This window comes from Megalops cyprinoides, chromosome 23 (genome assembly GCF_013368585.1).
Source record: "Megalops cyprinoides isolate fMegCyp1 chromosome 23, fMegCyp1.pri, whole genome shotgun sequence".
Taxonomy (NCBI): Eukaryota; Metazoa; Chordata; class Actinopteri; order Elopiformes; family Megalopidae; genus Megalops; species Megalops cyprinoides.
The window spans coordinates 19,875,725-19,900,395 of NC_050605.1; the positions used below are offsets into that span (position 1 = coordinate 19,875,725).

Below are 24,671 nucleotides of genomic sequence, written 5' to 3' on the forward strand. Positions count from 1 at the left end.
CTAAAACAAAATTTTGACTTAGGCTTTTTACTGGCTGGTTACTTAAGTGACTAAAACCTGGCTCGGTCAAAAAGCAGAGCAGCCTGCATTTTTCCATGTTTGAACTCCGAGTGAAATTAGTACTGCTGAAATTTCTGCTTGTCATATGGGGTCGCTTTTGTGGGGCAGGTTGTTGTTAAATGGGGATGTGCAGAAATTGATTTTATGCATTGGGGAAACTCGATAACCCTTCTGTTTACTAATATACGGGCTATTCTTGGCAACCCTGGTATTGTCCTGCGTCAGTAATAAAAAAAAATGCTTTATTCAGCGGCGCAAAACATGTTTACCAATTGTTCAACTCACAATTTGCTTTGGATATTTAAAGCTACTCTGCTTTTGGCTATTGGAAAATTCACTTTTAACCAGTTCGGGGCCCGTGTCAATAATTAACCTGTAATCATTTACCCATAACTCATTAAGTACACGTAGGAGTTAGGTTTGACGAAGACGCATTTTCTGACACTCGGGACTGCTTTGGCAGTTGAATGGACCGACCCGACGTAATTTGACCTCCTAAAGAAAGACTTTACGTAAGCTGAATGGTGCACGTGCCTTTCCCGAAACGTGCGCGAGTGTGACCTACATATTATATAACCAACCGTCACGTGCAGCCAGCGCGTTAACCCAGTGAAGCCCGGCGGTTGGTAAGGTCACCGCCGACAAAAGCGGTGGGTACCTTATCCAACGGATGAGTTTGTAATAACGCCCATTTAAGTCGTTCTGTGCGCACTTACTGCGATGCAGAGGAAGGGGAATTCAAACGAAACTTTTTCTGTGTCAACCTGGGACGCTTCATCAGCCGCCTTAAACATTCTGGGCATCCTACTGTATGACCCAAAGTTGCGCTTTTAGGGATTGTAAGTGATTAATAAATAATATATTTTGTCCCAGGTAAGTGGTGGCTGCAAAAAAGAGGAGAGAGTGAATAAGGTTTTCATGTGCGAAATGTAAGGTTCTTCATATTGATCTGTTCCGGTAGAATTCACAGAACAAAATCCATCAGTTCAAAAGGCTAATAATTTATCACGGAAGCGTGGAATAAATAGCCTACTTGATTCAAACGAATGGGAAGCTTTCTAGTATTCGTGAAACACAGGTGTCCTAGAAAGTTATGACCAATTTAGATTTTTTGTTAGCCTAATGAAAATTCCTATGGGACACTCTAAAATTCAAATGATGGTGTCAATAGCATGGTGGAAAATAGGTATACGTTCTCCCCTGTTTTCTGCCTACATTCTCGTGTCACACTTTGTTACTCTCACATTGTATTTGAAGAAAAAAATGTGTTACAAGGTCGGGAAAGCATGTTCTTGATCAAGAATGCAGGAAACAGGTGTAGAGTGTGTTTGTTTTTATGCAACCAAAATCAAGTCCCTAAAACATTAAATGCCACAAAATTGGAAGTGGTTACAGCGCGGAGGGCGTGGTTATTTGGTGAACACATGTAGACTACTTAGTGAATTCTAAACTCTAAAGTTCTAATGAATTTGAATTCTTGGTCAAAACATATTCGTTGTATTTTTATTTTATCTTATTTTTTATTTTGTTTGAATGTACTGAGAAATGCAATATGAGGGTTTAAGTGTATTTGGCAACTTTTCTGAGAATGACTTGAGAGGAACGACAATCCTATTTCAATTCACTTTATTTGGTAGGTGTTGTGTTCTGTGTACACTTGAGCTTGCTGTCAAATCAAGTTATAGGACTGGAAACAAGCACTGCCTGTCTGAAGACTGATTTGCATCCTGTTGTTATATCATTTCCAAACCATTACACATTACACACACCATTACACAGTGAATGCCACAATAATGTGTATATATACACATTCATTATTGTGACATTCAACGGTATGGGGATTGTCCTCAATCTGTCATCTTTTTTTTGTGAAAAGGTTGCTTTCAAGCCTGTATTCAGGGAAAAAGTATAATTAATTTTCATATATATATATATATATATAGTTTAAAAGTTTGATTTTTTTTTTAAAACAAAGTAACAAATAAATTTAAGTTCAGATATTCTGCAGACAAAAATATGGCTTTAATTCTAACCAGGCTTCTGTTTCCTTCCTCACAATCAAGTGAAATAAGGACATCCGTGGTTTCTGGATTTTTAATGACTGCTTTATATGAGTTCCTCAAAGGTAATTATGGTTGCTATATAAGGAAGTAAAACTGAGCTGTAGTGTCAGTTGGATGTGCAAAGCATGCACATGTACCTCCAACTAAACACTGTCAAATACCTATCAATTTTATTTGAAGAAATCTTGAAAAATGAAATGTAATAATAATGCAATAAAGCTGAAGTCTAAAAACAGCCATACTTGCTTAAATGAGAATTGGAAGGCAGGCCAACAGCCCTTGATACCCTTTGAACAAATGCAATTTATGCAGTAATTACAGTAAGCTATCAGAGCCACACCTTACAATCAGTCAAGCCAGAGTGAAACCTGTCATGAAGCAGCACTTTGACCTTAAAGAAGTGAAACATATTGAAAATGCCAACCTGTATGTAAATGGTAGTGGCAGTGAGGTATAGCGCTGTGGGAGTACAAGTTGCAACCAAAGGGTAAAAGGTTTGGACCCTGGGTGGGGCATTGCTGTCGCACCCATGAGAAAGACACTTCATCTGAATTGTTTCCGTAAATGTTGGGTTATATGAATGTATAAAACGTCAACTATGAAAAAAGGTGTTGAATTAATAAATAATCCTTATTTATCTAGAGTAAATTACCAGACACCCTTATCTAGGGATAGCTTGCAAATATGGCCGTATTTAAGCAGCACCATTGCTGATCCAAGCTTTGACAGTAACCTCTAATGACCCTTAGCAGATGTATCTAGCTGATGGGAAAGCCTCAACATGTCAATGGAGTATTTTAAAGCTGAGGTGTTTTAAAGGGTTTTATTTCAGGGAGATTTTCACAATATTTCCATCAAACAAAAGTAATCCAACCAACATCGCATGTTGGTATGTGTGTATTTCTAAATACACACATACAAACAAACTATATGACTTAGGCCCCTCCCCATACACACATCCTTTACATTTAATTCTACACACATTTAAAAAAAAAAAAAAAAAAAAAAAAAAAACTTTCCTTTGCTACAGTTTTTGTGGGGAGTTAATCCCTTAAACATTATCAGACAGCAGGACATTGTTCATGGGCAGTGTTGACCTCAGAAAGGGACATGCAAACTCATAACAATGAACAGTCAAAATGATCACTAAACATAAGAGGTATATACAGTTAAACAATACACCCAATATACCCTGAAGAACCAAGTCTCTAGAACAAAGTTAATAGAACCCTGCTTTTTTAAAATTATTGTCTTCTAGTCATTTTCTGCAAGCCAGGAAATAACACTACTTTTCAGCCAATGCACTTTGAGGGGAGTAGAGTGATGGAGCATGTGTCACTGTTAAATGATTTATATACTTAATATTTTACACATTCTTTGAAACTCTTGGTCTTTTCAGCCATTATGTTGCATATACAAGTTTAGTATCACTATATTCAAGCAATAGAGGATGAGCTACTGCAATGATCTACAGAAACATTAAATTTATTTCATTTCCCTTTATTATGGGTTTTAGTGACACCGTTTTGCTTCAATTCATAAGTTCTTTAGATATTTATAATGTTCTCCATTACTTTCAAATATGATGGATGAAGCAAAGTATGAATCAACTTTATGCCAGAGCATGTGTCTTTGTGGTGGCTAGAAGTCCCCTGCATCTGTAAAGGTTATTGGCCAACATATTTTGTCAGGTTATCAGTGTATGTGTGGTAAGGTACATATGATTCACACAACCATGAAAAACTGTCTACAACCCTTTCCTTAAGTTATAACAATTATTTGAGAATATTACTTGCATATTTCTTGCATGATATTTTTGGGTAAGGTGCTGATAAATTAGGTAATAGCTAGTTGATTAATATCAATCCCAACCTGAAATCCTACATACACATATACAGGTGAGATTACTTCTAAGGTTCAACCTATCACAAAAATGTATCATTTTTGTACATTAGATTGAAAGAGGTGAAAAGCCCAGATTGAATTGTACTGCAGTGCACTTTGTCTTCAACTTGTAGGTAGAAATTTAATAAAGTATTAGTCATTTCATTCTTTCTTATACCAGACCACATTGGATAGTCTATAAAATTAACAAAAAATGATGTGTAGGGAGAACAGAAGAGGTAAAATTGGTTTAAAGCCATCGCTCAATGCAAAGACAAAGAGCACTGTGGTTGAACTGAATCTGGGCCAGTCTGTGGACATGCAGCCTGTGTGGCAAGGGTGCACCACTATGCATGCCCTCTGGAAAACTCCTGATCTGATGTTCCTTCTGTGTACGTGATTTGGCTAGTCTCTTCTCAGTCCTGGACACAATCGCTTTTTTTCTTATTTAACGGGTGCTTAAATAAACCAAATAATAGTCATTCATAAAAACTACAACTCTGAAAATGAGGGCAAAGCCCAAAGTATACATGTTAGTGCTGTGAATTCAGTGTTGAAGACTGCACATCTCAGTGAATCAGTGTGTGAACTACGCACAAATATATTATAACCTCCCGGCATCCTTCCGTACCTTAATAGTTCTAGAGCTAAAGACAAAAATATGAGGTGAGAGGGTTTTTTGTGCAGGGTGGGAAATCAACCAATAGCAGGAGTCCCTCAGCAGCGATGGGTTTCCGGTCATACCCTCTTGGGGGGGGTCTTTCGGTGGCAGCACATCAGGGCAAGACAGACCCTCAAGGGTCAGCGCCCACTCATATCTTCGAACGACATGGGATTTGTGCCACTGCCGCCAAATCCGCACCCCAAAGGAAGTGAGTCTGTATCCTGGTTCTCTGGACCTCTCATCAGAGTAAAGGTCCAGCTCCCCCCCCCCCCAACTACACCTGGAGTCCGTAGTCCACATGGCCACCCTTGGGCCCATCCCACCAGGAGAGGTCCACGAGCGCCACCCCTCTCATGCCTGGCCGGCCTTCATATAGGAGGGGATAGTGCCTCTCTGGGTCAGTCCTTCAAATCTCTTATATGTGTAGTTCAGGAATACCCAGTCTTTGGACTTGTAGTCTGGTTCTGTGACATTGCCCACTGGAATAAGAGGGACAAATAAAACAAATGTGTGAAATCTACAGTCTCCACAGTGACTTCAAATGAAGCAAATGAATCTCTTGTTAGCCCTACATGGTACCCAAACCCAAACACAGCATCTACATTTCATGATCTTCAGGAAATAAAACAGCAAAAACAAATAATTTCACCACATATTGAATACAGACGGCAAATACGTCAAAAAACATTTTGTAATAACACCGGCTTTAGGAATTGTTTGATCTTATTAACAGTAATGTAATCTACCTGGACATGTTTTTTTGGCCTTGTATATTTGCTGTTGTATGTTTTTCTGAGGTTAAAATAACATAGGTCTTGGTGAAAATGATGACATATGGCATACTTTGAAATGACACAGACTCAAATTTGTTTCCCCAAATAAACTAACTGTAAGACAGAGATGTATACTGTAAATGTATACTGCTTTGAAACAGGGAAAGAGAACGCATGTATTGTTTCACAGAAACATTCAGCCATGGAGACGTGCACTGTCGTCAATACCTTACCCAGAAAAGTAAGTTAAGAGAAGGACTATTCCATTTACGGAAGGGACATGGACAAAAACAGGAAACATGGGACTCACCTGGTTGTAGAATGTCAGACTCTGGGAAATCGTCGAAATTAGAAGTGTCATCGATGCTTTTTATTTCGATGGAGATGGCAGCTGGCCTCTCCCTGCAAGAGTTAAAAAGAGCCACACAGTGTTCTCAACATTCAGTCAGTAATCATCTGCATGCATACACACACACACGCACACACACACACACACACACACACACACACACACACACATGCGTTCGCACACACACGCGCACACACACGTGCACACACAAACACAAACACAAACACAAACACACAAACACATCTGCTTGCAGCTGTAAGCATTTTCAGCATAACCACGGCATTTAGCGCACAGTAATTTTCTCGGAGTCAGAGCTCAAGAAAGTGTATTAATCCATAATTAAAGTTTAAGATTACAAAATGCATTAATGCACATGCAACCCAGTAATCAGACTCCAAACTGGGCTATAGCTCCTACTGACATCTCATATATTCTGTTAAAAATAAAAGCCAAACCAGACACGCTATTCGCTCGCTTCTCCAAATAAACCATACATGTGAAAGCAGACCACAGAATGAGTATGTGAGATCCAAGGCCTTGCTGCTGGTTTAGAAGGTTCCATCTGTAACCAGTTGGTTGCAGGTTTGCATCCAAACCCCAAAAGGCCTCTGCTTATTATTTATCATTAGGCAAGGGCACAGTGGTAATACAGTGGAGAAGCAGGTCACACAAAGAGCTCTGCCACATCAGCTTCCAAACACCAGACTACCTGATGTGTTCCCAGTCCACTGACTCAAAGAAAGGGTGACTCTTGATCTCCTCCACGCTCACGGCACCAATCCGATTCTCCGCATCGTTGCAGTACCTGCAGGATGACGCAGGAGCAGGTCAGTACAGCTACAGCTGGTTGTTCCTCTGCTCACCTGAGTGGGGTGGCTTTTCCAATGCAGCCAGGAGAAGCAGCAGTGGTAGCAGAAATTTACTGTCGCTCAAGGGGGAAGAATCCATAAGAACCACAGCAGAAACATTAAACATTAAACAGTCAACAACACAATCAATAAACAGACAACAATAAATAAAGGTATAAATAAAGGTATAATAATAATAACAATGGGATTCCACTTCGAGCAAAGTCAGCAGTCAGAATGAAGGAAAGGCTACAATACAGCCAAACGTCCAATTCACAAAATTCAGTTAGTGGCACATTAGTAGCACCATTGTTCAATATTAAAATTATTAATAATATAAATTATTGTCTATCATTCATAAAAGAAATGACACTGTGATTTACAGACTCCCAGCCTCTATTAATCATGGTACCAGGGGCACAAAAGCATATCCCAGATGGTAAAAGCTTTAACTCACAGAGGAAGGAGTGTAGTGCGTCCTTCAGACTGCTCTCTGCTTTCTATCAAGTCCTTTTTCTGTACTGTGTAGTAAGGTTTGTCTGGTTGGCTCCTATGATCTTCCCACAGTTGTCCCCCCCCCCAACTAATTTGTGTTTGCAGTGCTAATATTTCCAAACCAGCAACAAAATACTGTCCATGAAGTACTTCCAAAAAGAAGTCCACCTTAAAAATGCAAATCTTCCTGTCAATGATTAGCCCCAGACAGTTCTATTCCTCCACCCTCTCTTTATTCTGACTGTTTATCTCAGGCAGATCTGCAGTTAGGCAGAGGTACCAGGTGCTGGCATCTGTCTTTCTTAGAACTTGAAGAGACTGAATAATCCACTTTAAAGGTCTACAGGTGCCAGATTCATGTCTGCTCCTTACTAAGCTGTATCTGTCAAGCCTAGAATAACAGTCTATGCACAGTTATCAATACACTTCTATTCTCAAAGTGAACTGTGTTGCCAAATCCAAGTTTTAAAGAATAGTAAAATAGACATTGCATGTACTTTTGAAAGTCACTGAAGGTAAGAGAATCTGCTAAATGACTAAATGTAAAAGATAAAATAAGATGATTTATTACTGTATGCTGAATAAAGGAAGGAGGCTGTATAGAATGATGATTATTATATCACTCACATGTGCCATAATTAGGAAATGGCTGAGCTGATCAAATGATATTTATCTAATCTGGATGGGCTGACAGTGAGCTGGGGGTGGGCTGAGATGATCCATATACATAATAAGTTCTGTGGATCAGTTGCTGCAAGATTCTACAGCCCGCCAGTACATTCTGTGTCTTTGATGTCACAGCCATTAGAGAAGCTAAGCACCACACTTCCCCACATACCTCAGGATCAGGTCTTTTGCCTTCTCTGAGATAGGCACCTCGAGGGGGAAGACCAGTGTTTCCTTCCAGTTCATCACCTTCCTGTAGGTCTCCTGGGGTGTCTCAGAGCAAAAGGGAGGATATCCTGCACATATACAGCAGAGAGGGATAAGAAGGTAGCCATTTCATTTCCAGGCAGCTATCATGGTGGGAGGAAAATCACAACATTCTAGCTGTGGCCGGGGTTATGAACACACTTTACAAAGAAGCGTTAATGAGACACTGAGTCCGTTCCTCAAGGATACACTGCCCTACTCATTGATGAATGATTCTAGAGGGAAAATTAGGATATTAAACTGTAATACACAAATAAAAACATAATTACCTCTGGTCACACAGGTTTATACAGTTTGGCCACAGGCTTTCTAAGTGTTAAAACAAGTGAGGGTTCCCAAGCTAGATGATCACTGCTTACCTATTAACATCTCATACATGATGACACCTAAGGACCACCAATCGCATAGCTTGTTGTACCCTGTCTGCATAAATACTTCTGGAGCAATGTAATCTGGAGTGCCCACAGTTGAGTATGCCTAAAAGGGAAACAGAAATCCACAATATAAGTCAAGGTCCACAGTAACCATTCACTATGGTGGAATCCCACACTCACCATTCACCACAAAGTAGACCCACACTCTGTGCTCACTCTACAGGGGCCTAAGGGCCCCAAAGGGCCTATGGAACAACGACCGGTCTTTCACTTACTAGCTGCCTGCGGTTCTTCTTCCAAGTCTCTGCTTTTCTTTTGGAGTTCATGTTCTGGAAGGCTACAAGGGATGAATATTAGAAAACATTATTTTCACTCAATATTTATGGGAAAAATAATTCTTTACTTTGCCTGAATGTATGAAAATATACAGCGAACACTGAATTCTTTAAAAAAAAATTAAAATGAGTTACAGATAAACAAAAACAACATTTGTCTTGGGTTTGTACACAAACAAGTATGTCCCAGACCACGCCAGCTGTCAATTCTAAAGCTGCGTATGAACTCACATAATTTCATGTAATGCTTTAATAGCCATAAAGGAAATAATTTGCAAGTGGTCGTATATCGCTAGGATCAGTAATGGATGTGAAATACCATAATGGCAGACACCTACAACATATTGGCAAAACTGATACAACTGTAATCTGACATCTCAACTCATCAACTCAATCATTCCTTTAAACCATGACACCATGTGAGACACATTATTTCAACTTTTCTGTGATCAAAAAATACAAAATTAAACTTGATTTATTTTTTCAGGAGCAACTCTCAGTAACCTGTACATCAAGCCAGAAACAAGCTTGAAAAAGCATTGCTATCAGAAAGTTTGCACAATTAAAATGCATTTACACCTGTGCCTTAGACTGTTCTCAGTTAGACAGGAATAACTGACAGGTTGGTGCTGACTTACAGAAGTCACTGGGTGGGTTATGAGTGAGGTTCCTGTAGAACTCTGTCCTATGGGCTTTCTTGAGTCCAGTACACAGGCCAAAGTCTGAGAGCTTCACATGACCCTGCAAACCGACACAATATAATGTAATTGCCAAGAACTATGAGACACAATAAACCATTACTACTATGAGCTGTTAACAGAGACACAATATAATGCTACTGCAAAGTTCTGTCAGTACAGATACAATATAATCCTATCATTACAAGACAGTAACACAGACAGACAATATAACAATACCACAATGAACTGAGACAGAACAATGTTCACACTGTGAGCTCTTAATACAGATACAATATAATCCCACCATTACAAGATGGTAACACAGAAACAGTCTTAACAATACCACAATGAACTGAGACAGAACAATGTCCACTCTATGAGACACAACATCACTCAAACCATGTATTGTTAATGCTGAGATGTATGAGAACTATGAACACAGAGACAAAACAATGCTAAATCTGTATGTTGTTAACAGAGACACACTGCTAAATGACCATGGCCCTATATGTTTGTGTGTGCACATACATGTGTATGTGTGTAAACATGAATGTGTACATGTGTTTGCGTCTGTATCTGTGTGCATGAGTATGTATGTGGTATGTACATGTCTGAATATGTGTGTGTGTGGATGTGTAAGTGTGTTGTGTCTGTGTATGTGCATGCCTGAATGTGTGCATGTGTGTGTGTGTCTCACCCTCGCGTCAAGCAGCAGGTTGTCAGGTTTAATGTCTCTGTGGATGAAGCCCAGCTGGTGGATGGAGTCAATGGCGAGCACAGTCTCAGCAATGTAGAACTGAGTGGCCTCTTCTGACAGGGTGTCCTTCTTCATCAAGAGTGTCATCATGTCACCTGTGCAGAGCGGTGGGATGGTGTCAGGCATGCTACCGCACACATCTGCACCCTGAGCATCTCTAACCACTGCTCTTACCTGCACTGTGGGCCTCAAAGAACCTATGATTGCTATCTCACAGCTAAACAGTTTCCTTGGTGAGAAATTTCATATAAACTGTAAAGGTGCTTGAGATAAAACTCCACAGGTAAGCTGGACAGAAGTTGTGTGACAAGCGAGACACCGCAATGCAGAGTGAGGTAAGTCAGTCAAGAGCTAAAAGCAGTTCTTACCCCCAGGCAAGAACTCCATGATGAGGTAAAGGTTCCTCTTGTCCTGGAAACTGTAGAACATCTTCACTACCCAGGCCCCGTCTGCCTCCACTAGGATGTCCCGCTCTGCACGGATATGGGCCACCTGTGGGAGCAGAAGGAGGCATGGTCATGATGAGGTAGGGCAGACCCAGCAAACAAGGGATTTTCTAATACTTGCTGGCTGCTCATGCCAGAGGGAAATATGCCCAAAAAGGCCACCCCATCCACACAATCCTGTCCCTGGATGAGATGCTCTTCCATCTTATCTAAGGGAGGGTTAGGATTTGGGTTTATGGATAGGGATGTCACACCTATGGAAACAATGTCTTTGAACCAGGCTGGCTTTTTGGATGGATCTGCCTGTCTGCAGTCAGATCCTTATTAGTCCATCACCTCCACCCTGGGGAGTTGCAGTGCGTGATGGGTTTTGTTTTGTTTATTCATTAACTAAACAGGCCAGGGTAGGTGTATGCTTGGCAGAGGTTGTTTTAAAAAAAAAAAAATCAGCATACATGTGGCCTTCCAGGAAATGAGCTGGACACGTTTGAAAAACCATGACTATTTCTGAACATGGGAGCATGGATGAAGTGCTGTTTCAGGCGTTTCAGGCGGTTCAGGCAGCGGGGTTCCCTGTCTATTTCCCTCCCATCTTTACATTACATTACATTATTGGCATTTAGCAGATGGCCTTATCCAGACAACTTACATTGGTTACAGGTTTTTTTTTTACAATGTTTTCCATTTATACAGCTGGATATTTACTGAGGCAACTGTGGGTTAAGTACCTTGCCCAAGGGTACAGCAGCAGCGCCCCAGTGGGGAATGAAACTGGCAACCTTTTGTTCCTTAACCACAATGCTACACTGCTACACTACACTCTGCTATTATTCCACTCTGCTTATTATTACACTCTGCTTATTCCCACATATCAGCCCTGACTGAGATGAAGAAAAGGCATGCTGACCTGCTCCTTCTCCAGCATGTCAGCTTTCCTCAGGATCTTCATTGCATAGATGTGACCAGTGTCCTTCTTCTGTACCAAACGCACCTGGGCACACACACAGGCAGACATCAATGTCATACAGCGCACTCTGCTGGGGGGGAGGGTGAATTACAATGATGGACTCTCAACTTCTGTCTTCTTTGAAGAGGGCTGCCTTGCTTGCTAGACTACAGCATGTGGTTTATAGCTATGGTGAGACAGCATGCCACTCATTAAAGTCTTATCTTCAGTATGTGTGAGGCAGGGAAAGAACACATAGAAAATGCTTTGATAAAAGGTATTTGCAAAGCAATGCAATTAAAAACAGGTACCTGCTTCAGTTCACAAAGGAAATGGAGGTGATCTATAGCAAAAATGAAATAAACTGGGACTTTTCAGGACCTCTTAAATCAATGATATACATGTGCACGTACCTTCACATGGATTGATCTGCTTATGCATATAATAGCACATCTCGCTTTTAATAAATGCAAATCAAACAGCAATTTGGGAACTCTATTTGTCACTTCCAATGAGCATTGGTCATGGTCATTCTGATGAACATGGTAAATGTGCCCTATTGGTGTAAGAGAGAGACAGGTGCTTTTTTTAAAATTGGGGTAACACATTGTGCCACACACCTCTCCAAAGGCTCCCCTCCCAATGACCTTCAAGGACTCAAAGTCATCCAGTCCCAGGCGGGTTCTCTTCAGTCGCAGAAACTCTGTCTCCTTCCGGGCGTGCTGTGATCGCCTCATTATCTTCTGCAGAGACAGAAGGGAAATTTATCAGCATTTTCTCCTGCAGGACTGACAGGTGGGAGACGTCAGCAAAGTGCAACTTCAGGTCCATTTGAATATAGTTCAATTGTTATTTACTGAGGGCAGTCAGCAGTGTGGGGTAACACCACAATGACATACTCAAGAGAGCTACTCCAGCATGCTTTCCTAACAGCTCCATAGCCATGGGAACAACCACATACTTTTCACTTCAGTCCTAGGTAGCAATCATTTATTAAAATGAAGGTGAAGGTAGAATTTTCCAGCCTTTGCTGTAAACAATACTTTTAAAAGGAACAAAAGTTTGCTGGACATATGAATAATTTATTAATCTATGTTTTATGTGCCATAGAGATGGTGTGTGCTTCTACATCTGATTAAATATGTTCCCTGGGGGTTAATTTTCAAATATTTTCTTTTTACAGAAATCTTTAAATGAAATCTTTAAATCTAAATCTCCTGTTAAACACACACGTTAAATACTTAAAGCTGGAATGTTGTACAAGATTCTAAAATAGTGTAAAACCTTTCAAAAAAATTCCATCTTAATAGTTTGCATACCGCAAACGTGTAGGGCTTAATTTAGCCTTGGCATAATTTTATTCCATATTTTCAGTTTTTTTGCCCTCATGAAGTCCCGGGGGGCCCTGCAAGCACCATGACCCAGTGGAGGCATAATACCGAGACACACAACCATAGGAGGATGATGTGGTACCTCTTCATCCTGCAAGCCTTCTTCGTCCATAACCTTCTCCAGTTTCTTTTGCCTGCAAAATTAGCAGATCACAAGCTTGAGTGAGCAGTGCACAGTAGTACTCTAAAATGCGACTGTGTGCAGGAGGGAATCAACACAACGAAGCAAGGTTTACAGCTCCCTGTCAACCATTAAAATGGTCAAAACCAGGAAGTAAAGTCCACGCGGTGCGACTGAGCTTATATCTTGTGGGATGTGATTGTGAATGGTTCAGACAGAAGGAATACCTTCAGCCAATGCAACCCCCTAGAACCAGTGTTTTCAAATTATATTTCTTTTTTACCCTTCATGTGGGTTAAGCAAACACGCATGCATACATGGCAAGCCATAAGTACATTCAAAATGTACAGTTCATACAGCTGTGTCAATATGTATAAAATAAACAGTCAGAGAGCTCACTCACTATGAGGTCTAAAATATGTCCATTCTCCCACACTGTATGGTCCATAAAAATGGCGGCAATGCGACAGCAATAATTTATGCGTTTCAATAAACTGTGTTTTGAAATGTGTTTAAATAATTCATTACATTTATGCTTTCAACACACACAGAAAAGCAAGGGGACGATTTATGTTTATAATAATGTTATTTTATATGACAAATCATATCGGCAATGTCGCAATGACTAGTTTTGCAATATCACATGATGGTTTCCCCTTCCTATCTCGCAAAAAATAAAAGACTTATAAGTCCATGACATATCCCAGGTTTTGTATAAGTGATTTTATGCCTTCCTTAAAAACATTAAGTTAAAATAGTGCCTGATGTCCACAGTAAAACTCCTTACCTTTCCTGTGTTTACATTACTGTTCAGCCTCTTTAAGCTGCTGTTCACAATGTCTCCTTGTTTAACAAATACTTCCACACTCTCAAAGTACAGTCCTGTACTTTTATATGCCACGCATCACGCATGCTGTCAACTTCTGTCATTTTAATGTGGCTGCCCTCATCCTTGGTAATAGGGGTAGCCCATCTGTGTCTGAAATTTGAGGGTATGAAATTCCACTATAATACCACTTGGTGGCAGTGTAGGGTTGAGGAGCTCCCATCACATATACCATTGGTTTGGAGGGTTAATTGCTTCTGTACAATGGCATGTCTAAAGGTAACACACTCAAAATGTATACCAGCTTGACTGGCAACAACTTTAGGTTTAAGTGAAAACTAAAAACTCTGATCTGTACATTTGTGTTCTTGTTTGAATGTAAGGGACAGAGAGAGAGGGATAAGGATGAAAGAGACAATATACATCAGTCCTTCCAACCTTGGTGGTAAACAGACAAAATCTAGAAGGTTCCTTTCCCCCCCCCCAATCACTCTCACAAATGGGAAGTTCTTATATTGAAACTGGTTCAGTACATATGGTTGAGGACCAATTCAATGGGGGGTAGTGTAGTGAAAGCATTCGGCTGTAACAGGTCTCTGAGCACCAGGGCTGAGCCAGCCTGATGATACTGATTAAAAATGCATTAAAATGCAAAAATAAATAAATAAATAAATAAATAGGAGAAGGGGACTAGTGACCTCATCTCACGCTCCTCATGCTGGGTGAGCAGAGTGCTATAGAAGTTCTCCAGGGTCAGCTTCGCCACAGTCACCCTCTCGCGCGTGTGGTTGCTCATGGGGAGGGTCTGGGCTGTCCCCCCAGTCATGGCCATGCTATCCTGAAAGCACAAACACAATGAGTCACACAGTGGTGGAGTCCACCACCCACCAGCAAAAGGACTGTATGGTCTTTTATTAGCTTTCATCATGTTTTAAAGGCACACCACCTAATACATCACCTCTGATGACTGATAGACCATTGACGGACCATACTGCCTTTCTTCAGTTACTTTGTTTATGTCTTTTCCCCTTCTTTGAAATCATCAAATATACATTAGGCTTGTTATTTCCATGACGTCTTCTGCATTCATGCGGGAGCACTTGGTTGCAGAGAATTAAACCCTCCCTATATACTGCTACCCAACCATGACTACTTTCCACACTACAAGTTCCATAGTGCACCAGGAGAGTGAACACCAAACACAGGACAGGCACATCTCCCTGACGCCACCTGCCCGACTCACAAGGGCCTATCGAGATACAGACTACCAAGACCAATGGAATAATGCACTCCATGACAATTCCTTTCATTAATGTCAAACAGGATTGACTGATTTATTGACAGCACCAGGTTTATTTTTATTTATTTATTTGGAGGGGGGGGGGGGGGTGCAATTGATTTATTTGCACCCATCTCCCTGACTGAAGGCAAACGCCCACTGACTGAGGACACAATCATTTAACTTTACGTCTGATGCAGCTAAGCAAAGCAAGGCATATTTGCAAGACTGGGAAGGATTTCAGTTTTGCATGAGATTTGATTACTCATTTGTCTCTGAACTCCTGGTTTTATCAAAGTAAAGATCTTGCTGAAACCTTCAGAGGTTTGGTCATAGATACAGTATGGAGTTTTACACCGAGTGGATATGCTTTACAACAGTGCTTTTGCTCAATATCCCCCACTGTTTGAGTACCAATGACTCGATCATATTCACTTCCTCCATAGCGTAGCATTAAGAATGAATTCCCACTTCATTTGCTCTTTTAAGGTCAATCTCACCCATAACAGAGCACATTTTACCCTAGTGGTATTTCAAACTATGAGCAAGCAAATGCATAATATTACATCAGCTCGGGGAGGTAACAGATATAGCAAGTGACTTATTTAGACCCGAGACGGTGCCTTCCGTTCTAGGAACGGCAGAAGATTACAGCGGTTTGTTTAGTCTCAGGCGAATGCACAATTTTCTCCCTCTGGCTCTCAACAATTGCCTCACGCTGATTCTGCGAACGGGACAGTCGCTAGGAGGAAATCACGTGACCTTATCTATCAAAGGCAATATTTCGATGATATTTCCGTTGGCTGGCTCCAGCAGCGTGAGTTTTCAGGAAAGTCCTACATGAAGAGAAAGGAGCTGTGCCACACCCCAGACGCAGGAAAATAACAGGCCCGTTCACACACTGTTCCCTTCACTGACATCGTGCTGACACCAACACTGACAGTGTACAACTCAGCACTGACATATCATAATCTAATACTACCACAGCGCAGAAATTAAAACCGACACAATGTAGAAGTCAAGACTGGCACATAGCTGAAACCAACATGGACACGGTGCAGAAATCAACACTGACGTACTGGAAATGAAAGAAATGAAATGAAGGATTCAGAAATGAAATTACAGATCTAAGCAGACACACTGGAAACAGTCCTATCAAACTTTACCTAACAGCCAATACCTATGCTTCCCTTATCCTGACACACAAACAAAGCCTGACCTCTGGCTTGGTCCTGGTCTTAATCAAACAACACTTCCCGCCAAACTCCATATCCCGCCAATTTCGTATCATAATGATACAGGTGATTGCATAATAAACTGTTGGTTTACAACAGTATCTTTACTGAACCAGTTTCCTCAAGCATGCCACACTGAATGAAGCAACTCTTTCACCCACTGTAGATCTGGTAATTGACATTGACAAAGAATCCCATTACTACCCAATTTCAAATATTCCTTTTTTAGTTTTTATCTCGCAATGCTGTCTAATATCTCAGCTTTGGAGGGGTTAAGAGAGCTTTTTAGATGCAACACGTATGGGATATGGGAATGTCTCACTCATCAGCCATCTTGTGTGCACAAGCCTCCTTGCAATTCCCGTTTCAATGAGGGCACTAGTAGTCAATTCCAAGCATTTGGCAGCACTGAAAGGCACAAAGACATGGTCTGGCCGTGGAACAACATTGAGAGCTGGACTTGCTATCGGATGGTTGCTTGTTTGTATCCTGACAGTACTGATATGATATTATACCCTTGAGCCAAGTACTGAAATTGAATCAATTTAGCAAAACCTACTTCCACATAGATGGATAACATGTACATTGTAAGTTATGCAAGACAGCCTGGATGGGAGCCTCTGCTAGTCAAATAAATGATAATGAACATTCATGTTCACCTTTTAAAAGAAGACGATCATTTAGAACTGGTTCTCCTGGCCTTACCTTAAGCTGGGTGTGCCACGGTGAAGAGAAAAGTCTCTAATTACCACAGTTTTGCAGTTGGCATGTGTCCAATGGCCGTACTGAAAATCCCCCTGCCTGACTGAGCCTGACCTTTGAACCTAAACGAATGAGCAAACCCCCACCCTTTGCTCTTGCCCCTTCAACAGGCCCTTTGTTCCTCATCCTTGGGAATACCTGCACATACAGCAATTCTGTGAAATTCTGCAAAACAACCAGAATATGCAGCCGATGCAGAGTCAGGCCCCTATGTACACCAGGCCTGCTGGAAAGAGTGGAGGAACACATTGTTTAATGTGCTTACTTCCGGGCTCATCACATCTGCAAATGACTATGCCAGCCCTTGCTAAAAAAAAAAAAAAAACACAATCTCACAATGACAGATACATCCATTCACACCAATAACAGACATTACCATAGAATGACAAGTGATCATTACCGTACCCTTCACTGAGAGTGCAGAGCACAAACACTACAATGATCGCCAGTGTATGGATGCAGATTGATTTGCAGAAAGCTTATTTATCTGTGTTATTAACAAAGCCTAAGCAACCAACACGACTCCAAGTTCAAGCTACTTGGCCCTCTGATACTGCCATAAAAGTGGTCTGTACTCAATACAGGTCCACAGGGGCCATTAGGGGTGGTACATTTTTATGAGTGACCTCCCTCCCCCACCTCCCCCCCATTTTAGGTCACCTTTAAAGTACATATAAACAGTAACGGGTGCGGTCACACTCTGGGGTGTGGTCAGGGGGTGTGTATAGCATTTCAGGTTATAAGGATATTGTGCCCCCCAATCCCAGCCATCCCTAACCACACACACACACACACACACACACACACACACACACACACACACACACACACACACACACAGAGTACACGATACACTACAAACCACCCCTAACCTCTAATGACATTCCTTCTAACTTTATTAACTGAACATTCAGCTTTTCATAAAAGCTTGGAAAAGTAGGTAGGTCAACCTCTGTGGCCATTTCATCCTGGTTCTTCCAATCATAACCCTAACAAAATTTCTCAATGAGAGAGTAAGAACATTGAAGCTTTAGCAGGCAATTTGGGACTTTTGGCAGAGTGGGTTCAACATTCACTGGAAGGACAGGAGTTTAAAGTGAATACTGCAAGATTAGTTCCACTTTTGCTGTATTTTGGCACAGCAAATAGCAACAGACAATGGTCATGTTCACACCTATGTATCACACTATGTATCCAGACCAGAAGCATTATTATTTTTAAAACCATACTACTCGGTGGCCATATGTTTGAAATAACAGAAACGGCCAGCTCCATAACTGTTTGAAATAAATCTTGTGTTTCTCAACATGGTCCACAAGTAATAGAGCCCATTAAACCTGCCCAAACACAAAGCACTTCCCCTTCTTCACTGTTCCAAACCATGTTTGAATGCATTTATCTGGCTGTATTCCAACTCAAAAACAATACACAGCATTCCTGGGAGGAGAGCCTCTATCAGATGTCCCGCCTGCTGAACTCTGCGCCAGTTTTCTTTGGAGGCTTCTGATTGGCTGCTGGCAACAGGAAGGAGACGGGCAGGTGTGGGTATGAAAAATCCTCGTGTTCCAACAAGGAACAAACATAAGAACCCTATTAACTGTATGTGACTTCATCTGGTAAACAAGAGGCTCGTTGACAGGACAATTACCGCCCATGCCGGCTGGTCTTGGGCAGGAAACTGCACCCCTTTGCATGAAAGACCCAGTCAGACGTCTGTGGAGGGGGGAGACCGTGGTCCATGCCAAGACAAACACCTTGCACTCTACCCTCACATATTTTCCATGAAGTCCGTGCCCACTCCTGCTGAAGACAGCCAGAGAAGCAGCTGGACTCATATTGGGGAGGGGGGCAGTTTATATTTGACTGGCCGTTTCGGCAAATTTTCACCGTGTAAACAAGAGGCAACTGTTCAGTGGACTTGAATCTGCAGGGGGGGGGAAAGAGGATGATGGGATTGAGGAGAAAAAGGACTACCCAAAAAGGGACAAAGAAAAAACACTGGCACGCAACCAAAACAATGGAAGCCAAAACACCTTTTACTGCAATACAGCCTTTTAAAGGGCAGGCTGAGTTGTTGGATGAGAACATAAAAGTCAAGTAAAGTGTTTAGTTGGTTGGGCCATGTGTCCATAAATCAGCCGCCTAATGGCCACAGAGTTGGAATGCCCGAAACATTCAATTTAACAATTTGCCAGAGATTCATTTTAAAATACTTCTTCTCTTCTTTCCCAGTGAACCTAAATTTAAATTAAAGCTCCATATTAAAGATTTATCCAATAAACAGGCTCAGTGAAAAGTGTATGTATGTAAACTACAGATCAATGTTTCAGAGAGCAGCCTTTGGTGCTTTTTGCATGTGTATTTGCATGTTTCTTTACATGTGTCAGATACTTGTAAGGCATTTTTAGGGGAATGTGTACGATACGTGTTCTCAAGACAACTTCAGAAGACGTCTTTTTCAAAGACTTATTTTGTGTGCGTCCCACACAGACAGTTTTTTCTACCTTATGCTCTAAAAGAAAACAACAAACATCGCACCTTGCATTGCATGACCTTATGTCATTATGGGAAAGCGTCTCACATTTTTATCTTTGTGACGCAGGAAATACAGCTAGCTAATGCACAAACACCAGTCATAATGAAACCCTAACCTTGATGACCTCACTTATTTTAGTGCCCACAGCAAAAAAAAGATCCCCTCACCCTATGAGAACAGAGGGGTGCAGAGTGGAATAGTGGTCTGGGCACTGCATTTGAGAACAGAAACTTTCCGGTTCAAATCAGCAAGGTACTTAGCCAGAACTGCATTAGTAGGTTGTCACTATGTGATAGTGGGTAATACATATAATGAAAGCTTAATACGTCGCTCTAGATAAGGGCGTCTGCTAAGCAAACGTATTTAAAAAAGAAGGACATATATGGAAATGACCAGATGAGGTGTTCGCTAGGCAACACGACACCCCTGACCTTACATGCCCTGGTGGAGGAGAGAGAGGGAGGAACTGCAGTCTGATGGGTGTTTCTGCAAGGAGTATAGCATCAGTGCTTTTTTTTCATGGCAGTCATTAAACGGATGTTTCCTGAAAGGGCTGAGGCCCCAAAACAGAGATGACTGTTTTCAGAATTAAAGGCTGTGTTAGAGTCTGTGTTACTCACCTATGGAAACTATGACCCATAGTCCTTGTATGGAAAGTGGGCACACAAAATTAACTCATGGTCATTTTCCTACTGTTTTAGCTGTTAATAAAGGATGATATGGTGATCTGGTGACAATGATATGGTGAAAGGAAATATTAAGTTTCCTTTCATTAACTTAAGACTGTCATCCACCACAAAGTGAGGGCAAATTTGCTCTTAAAGTTTATCTTTGGTGTCAGAGAGGAGATTTTCCCTCACACTAACTGACTCATATTAGGGTTTTCCTGTGACTTTGAATCCTTCCTTTTGTATGTATGCATGTTGTGTATGTTTACGTTTTCCATCAGGACATCTCTTCATCCACGCATCAGCTCAGTTTGAACAGATCTCGGCACGTGTAATACTCTGTACTTAGCAACATGTTCACTGCTGCCATAGTACTCTAGCCCTTTCTTTATATGCTGTGTCCATTATACCCTGCAAACGGCAAAGTGCTTCCTGACAATTCTGATTCCCTGCTATAAAAATAAAACCTGATTGACTGATCTTCATGAGCTTGCTCAGAGCGAGACCAGAGTTGGTGAGGTATGAAAGAAAACATGTCATGACTGAGCCCATTTCTAAAACTAAAGATTCTGCCACTGCAGGCTGGGTCTAAGGAGTCTAATAGTACTTTTTTCATACCATAATATAAACAAATGCAAGATATAATGTAAAATTACATATAATAAAACATCAACATGTTGACATGCAATTATGTAGTTTGTTGGTCTGGCGAGCAACCGAAAATGCATTGCCATATATGTGAACATACGCAGTTTGACTGATAACATGTATTGACAGACAGCATGAATTGATTAGTGGGTTAAAACGTTCCATGCTTGTAATGATGAGCCAGAGTGGGGCCATATAGATATAAATTCAAATCCTGACCTGATCAGATCTGACCATGACATGAGCATTGTTTCAAGAACTATAATCAGCTATCATTATATAAAATGTATGCCTTCACAACTGGACAAGTGTGTAATCAATAGTATCAGACCAAAGTCTGTTTCTTCTGTGTTAATCCATATTTAAACACTATTTGATAATCTGCCATATTTAGTATATCATCTAAATTATCAAGAGCACAAAAGCACATCATGATGATGTATCCACAAGCAGAGCCTACCTGACACCTGCATCTGCTAGTCTTCCCATTAGAACTTTAATGTTGTAAAATGAGTACTGGGCAATCTGGCACACTGCAGATGACACATCACTGACTGACTTCCAAAAACAATGTGAAGAAACTGATATCACCTTAAAGTTCTGTATTATGAAGACTGGTGCGAATGTGTACCTTGGAGGAATGATAATCTGAATAGTTTTCGGGTGGATCCTGCGGCATGATGCAATAGGTTTAAATAGTTTTGAATCATTGAGGAACAATGCCAAACAGGAGGAGCAAACCAAACCCTCTACGGGTTGGTCAAAAAGGGTAAAATCCAGCACCCTACCACCGGGAGGAGGAAAGCCTGACAAAGTCCTTTTCAACTGAGAAATGCGCAACTCAGTGAGATGGGGGTGATCTTGAGAACTGATTTCAGAAGACCTCAGCTATGTCCAGAAAAGGTGCATGACCTGAAGTCACTGAAAACCACTGCATTAATTATTTCTACTGTTAAAACACAGGATGTCAATTTGCAAAATAAAATATCCTTCTATGCAGCAACCTGATCCTCCCCAACAAGGCAGGGCTGGGAGATTCTCAGGAACTAATAACCATTCTTTGAAGCACAAGATGCTCCAGGGCACATGGGACTGACGGTGTTGTCATAAAGCCTCTCTGCAGGTAGAACAAAACAAACACTCTTTCCAAACGTAGTCATATTTCACACACTTTGAACGGTGGATGTAACGGTGAAAAAAGGGAGTGGTGAAGGAATTCAGCCTATAAGCTAAAGTTTGCAGACTCGATTCACGGGTTGGGCACATGTACCCTTAGGGAAGTTACTAAGGGTAAATTGCTTCAGCAGATACCCAGCTGCATGCATGGACAACATGAAAAAAATGTAAGCTATGCAAGTCACCCTCAATAAGGGGATCAACCAGGCAAATAGGAAATGACAAACCAACCAGTGTGCCTGTGTTTGTATTTGAGCATCTGTGTCTAAGGCCTGCAGATTTGCCTTGACTGGCTTTTAGAGTAGATCACATTTACTTCCCTTGATACACATTTCTAAAACAATACCTGCTTTGCACAGAAACCCAAATGATCTTTGCCATGCCCTCCTGCTCTTTGATTGGCTCAATATTTAAAAGCTGATGACCAACAGCCAAACAAGATTTTACAGGAAGAATCAGCATAAATAGATCCGGACTAAGTCCATTCAGAACCAACTGGCAAGGCAGACCAGGTGGATTTTCTGAGCCAACCATCTGGTCACTTATAAGTCGGCTCAGTCCATAGTGGCCTAAAAACTTTGTTATGCTTTGCTGTTAAAGACCCCTGAAACAGACATCACCTTTTTGAGTAAGGTTCTGCCTGTATCACTATTGGGACATGGTGACCATTCTGTCTTACCAGTCATGATCCAACCCACAGTAAGCAAAGGTTGCTTCTAGAAAAAGCAAAAAGGTTGTGGTTTTACTTGGCATCCATGCAACCCCTTTGCAGAGGAACATTGTAACTCCATTAGAGATACGTTTAGACATGTCTGACATTTTCAGTGCTGGGACAATGTAACATTCTCAGCCAGAGTGGGAATAGATGAAAAGTTTTGCTACATAGCAGTTTTTGGTCATTACGGATCAATGATTATGACCAAAAGATATTTCTCCTAAACCTTGCATTCCTTATTAACCTGCACTATTTTATAAAATGCAGATATTCTTAATAACATTGTTCTAATCTGAATGGCTTTATGAAGTTTGATTTCTGTTTGCTATGTCAAATATAATCTCGTTGTGTAAATTATTTTATTCTACGCTTTGTTTGCAATTACACAGCACTTACTGTATGCATAATGTGACCGATGTTTTGGTTGGCAGATCTTTGACAGAAATAGTCGCCAAAATGAATGAATAGCCCTTACTGGACTACATTCATGTAACCTGACTGTTGGGGATTATGAGAGATTTCTATGTTCTATGAGTTATTTTATTTTTGGCAGCCAAGGAAAACAGTAATTTGCAGAAGACAAATGTTAAACGTTGGGTCAGCGTCTAATTTGTATGCATCACGAGCGCATTATTTATAGGGTGATCTTATAAAATGATTCATGAGCGTTTATGATGTCTGCATTCACGAAGCAGACGATACTGTCCAGGTCCATTTGATCCAATGCAATTGTTACCATAACAGGAAAGGCAATAGGGTTTTTTTTAATTGCCTCTTCAAAAATACCAGCGTCAACGCTTTGACTTTAAAAGGAAAATGGTCACATTTGTTCTAAAATTAACCCCTCCCCAAGTTAAGTACTTATTTTATCTCATGTGCGACATTTGTCTTGGATTTTTATAGCAATTCCAAAAATACAGCTAGCATCCCTGTGAATACCATAACCCAAAGCATTGTGTCAGTGATTCCGGTACCAGCTTAAAAGTTAAAAAAATGACAAAAACACTCACCACGGCGCCCCTATCCGATGTTTCTTCCAGTTCTACGATTCAGTATCAATATCACTCGAGTATGAAATAATTCTATGTTGACATACGAGGAAAACAGTCAAGACAGATCCAAAACCCCAGACAAATTATTCGGTGGCAATTCTTTCACGATCTCTCTGCTTGAATGCGTGGCTTGGCCAAATTAGAAACGATTGAAATGCATCGATGTTTACAAAACTCTGTGGTTTGATATTTGTTTCCATAAAACAATCTCTGACCTCGTCGCTTCTGTATTAGCAACAATATAACCCGTCTTTCCTGTTCCTGCTCCCAGACCTCACGCCACGCAGCCAATCGTCACTGTAATGACAGATTTAATAGCCAATGGTAAGACAAAAAAGGGTGGCAATGCTTTTCTTGACCAATGCAATTTGGAGGCGTTGGAGGGCACCGCCCCTCTCTCCGCTTATCAGATGAAGGTTGTTTGTCATACACTGTCACTGTTCGGCGGTCAGGCTTGCTGTCTGGATCAGACGAATGAACAATGAATGAATTCTAACAGTAGGCAAGTGTACAAGTGTGTAACCTCTACAGTCCTATTTATCGTTAAATTCTCAAATAGAAATAAAGAAATAGTTCAGTAAACATGTTTTTTTTACTCCATGTTATTTATTATCATTAGGAATTACATCAATAAATGAATGTTTACCAGTTGTCT

The 24,671-nt window shown here is 40.9% G+C and overlaps 1 protein-coding gene across 1 annotated transcript; it reads right to left on the reverse strand.

The window, feature by feature from the left end:
- Nucleotides 1-3,129: 3,129 nt before the first annotated feature.
- On the reverse strand, nucleotides 3,130-24,266 carry LOC118770557 (serine/threonine-protein kinase 38-like). Its single transcript, XM_036518303.1, has 14 exons — nucleotides 23,975-24,266; nucleotides 14,644-14,783; nucleotides 13,081-13,132; nucleotides 12,228-12,350; nucleotides 11,569-11,652; nucleotides 10,584-10,707; nucleotides 10,156-10,310; nucleotides 9,417-9,519; nucleotides 8,719-8,780; nucleotides 8,429-8,546; nucleotides 7,975-8,098; nucleotides 6,503-6,598; nucleotides 5,755-5,846; nucleotides 3,130-5,150 (listed from the first exon to the last, which is right to left on the reverse strand). The coding sequence occupies exons 2-14, from the start codon at nucleotides 14,775-14,777 to the stop codon at nucleotides 5,023-5,025; spliced, it is 1,395 nt and encodes a 464-aa protein (XP_036374196.1). The 5' UTR covers nucleotides 14,778-14,783; nucleotides 23,975-24,266; the 3' UTR covers nucleotides 3,130-5,022.
- Between the last annotated feature and the right edge of the window lie 405 nt (nucleotides 24,267-24,671).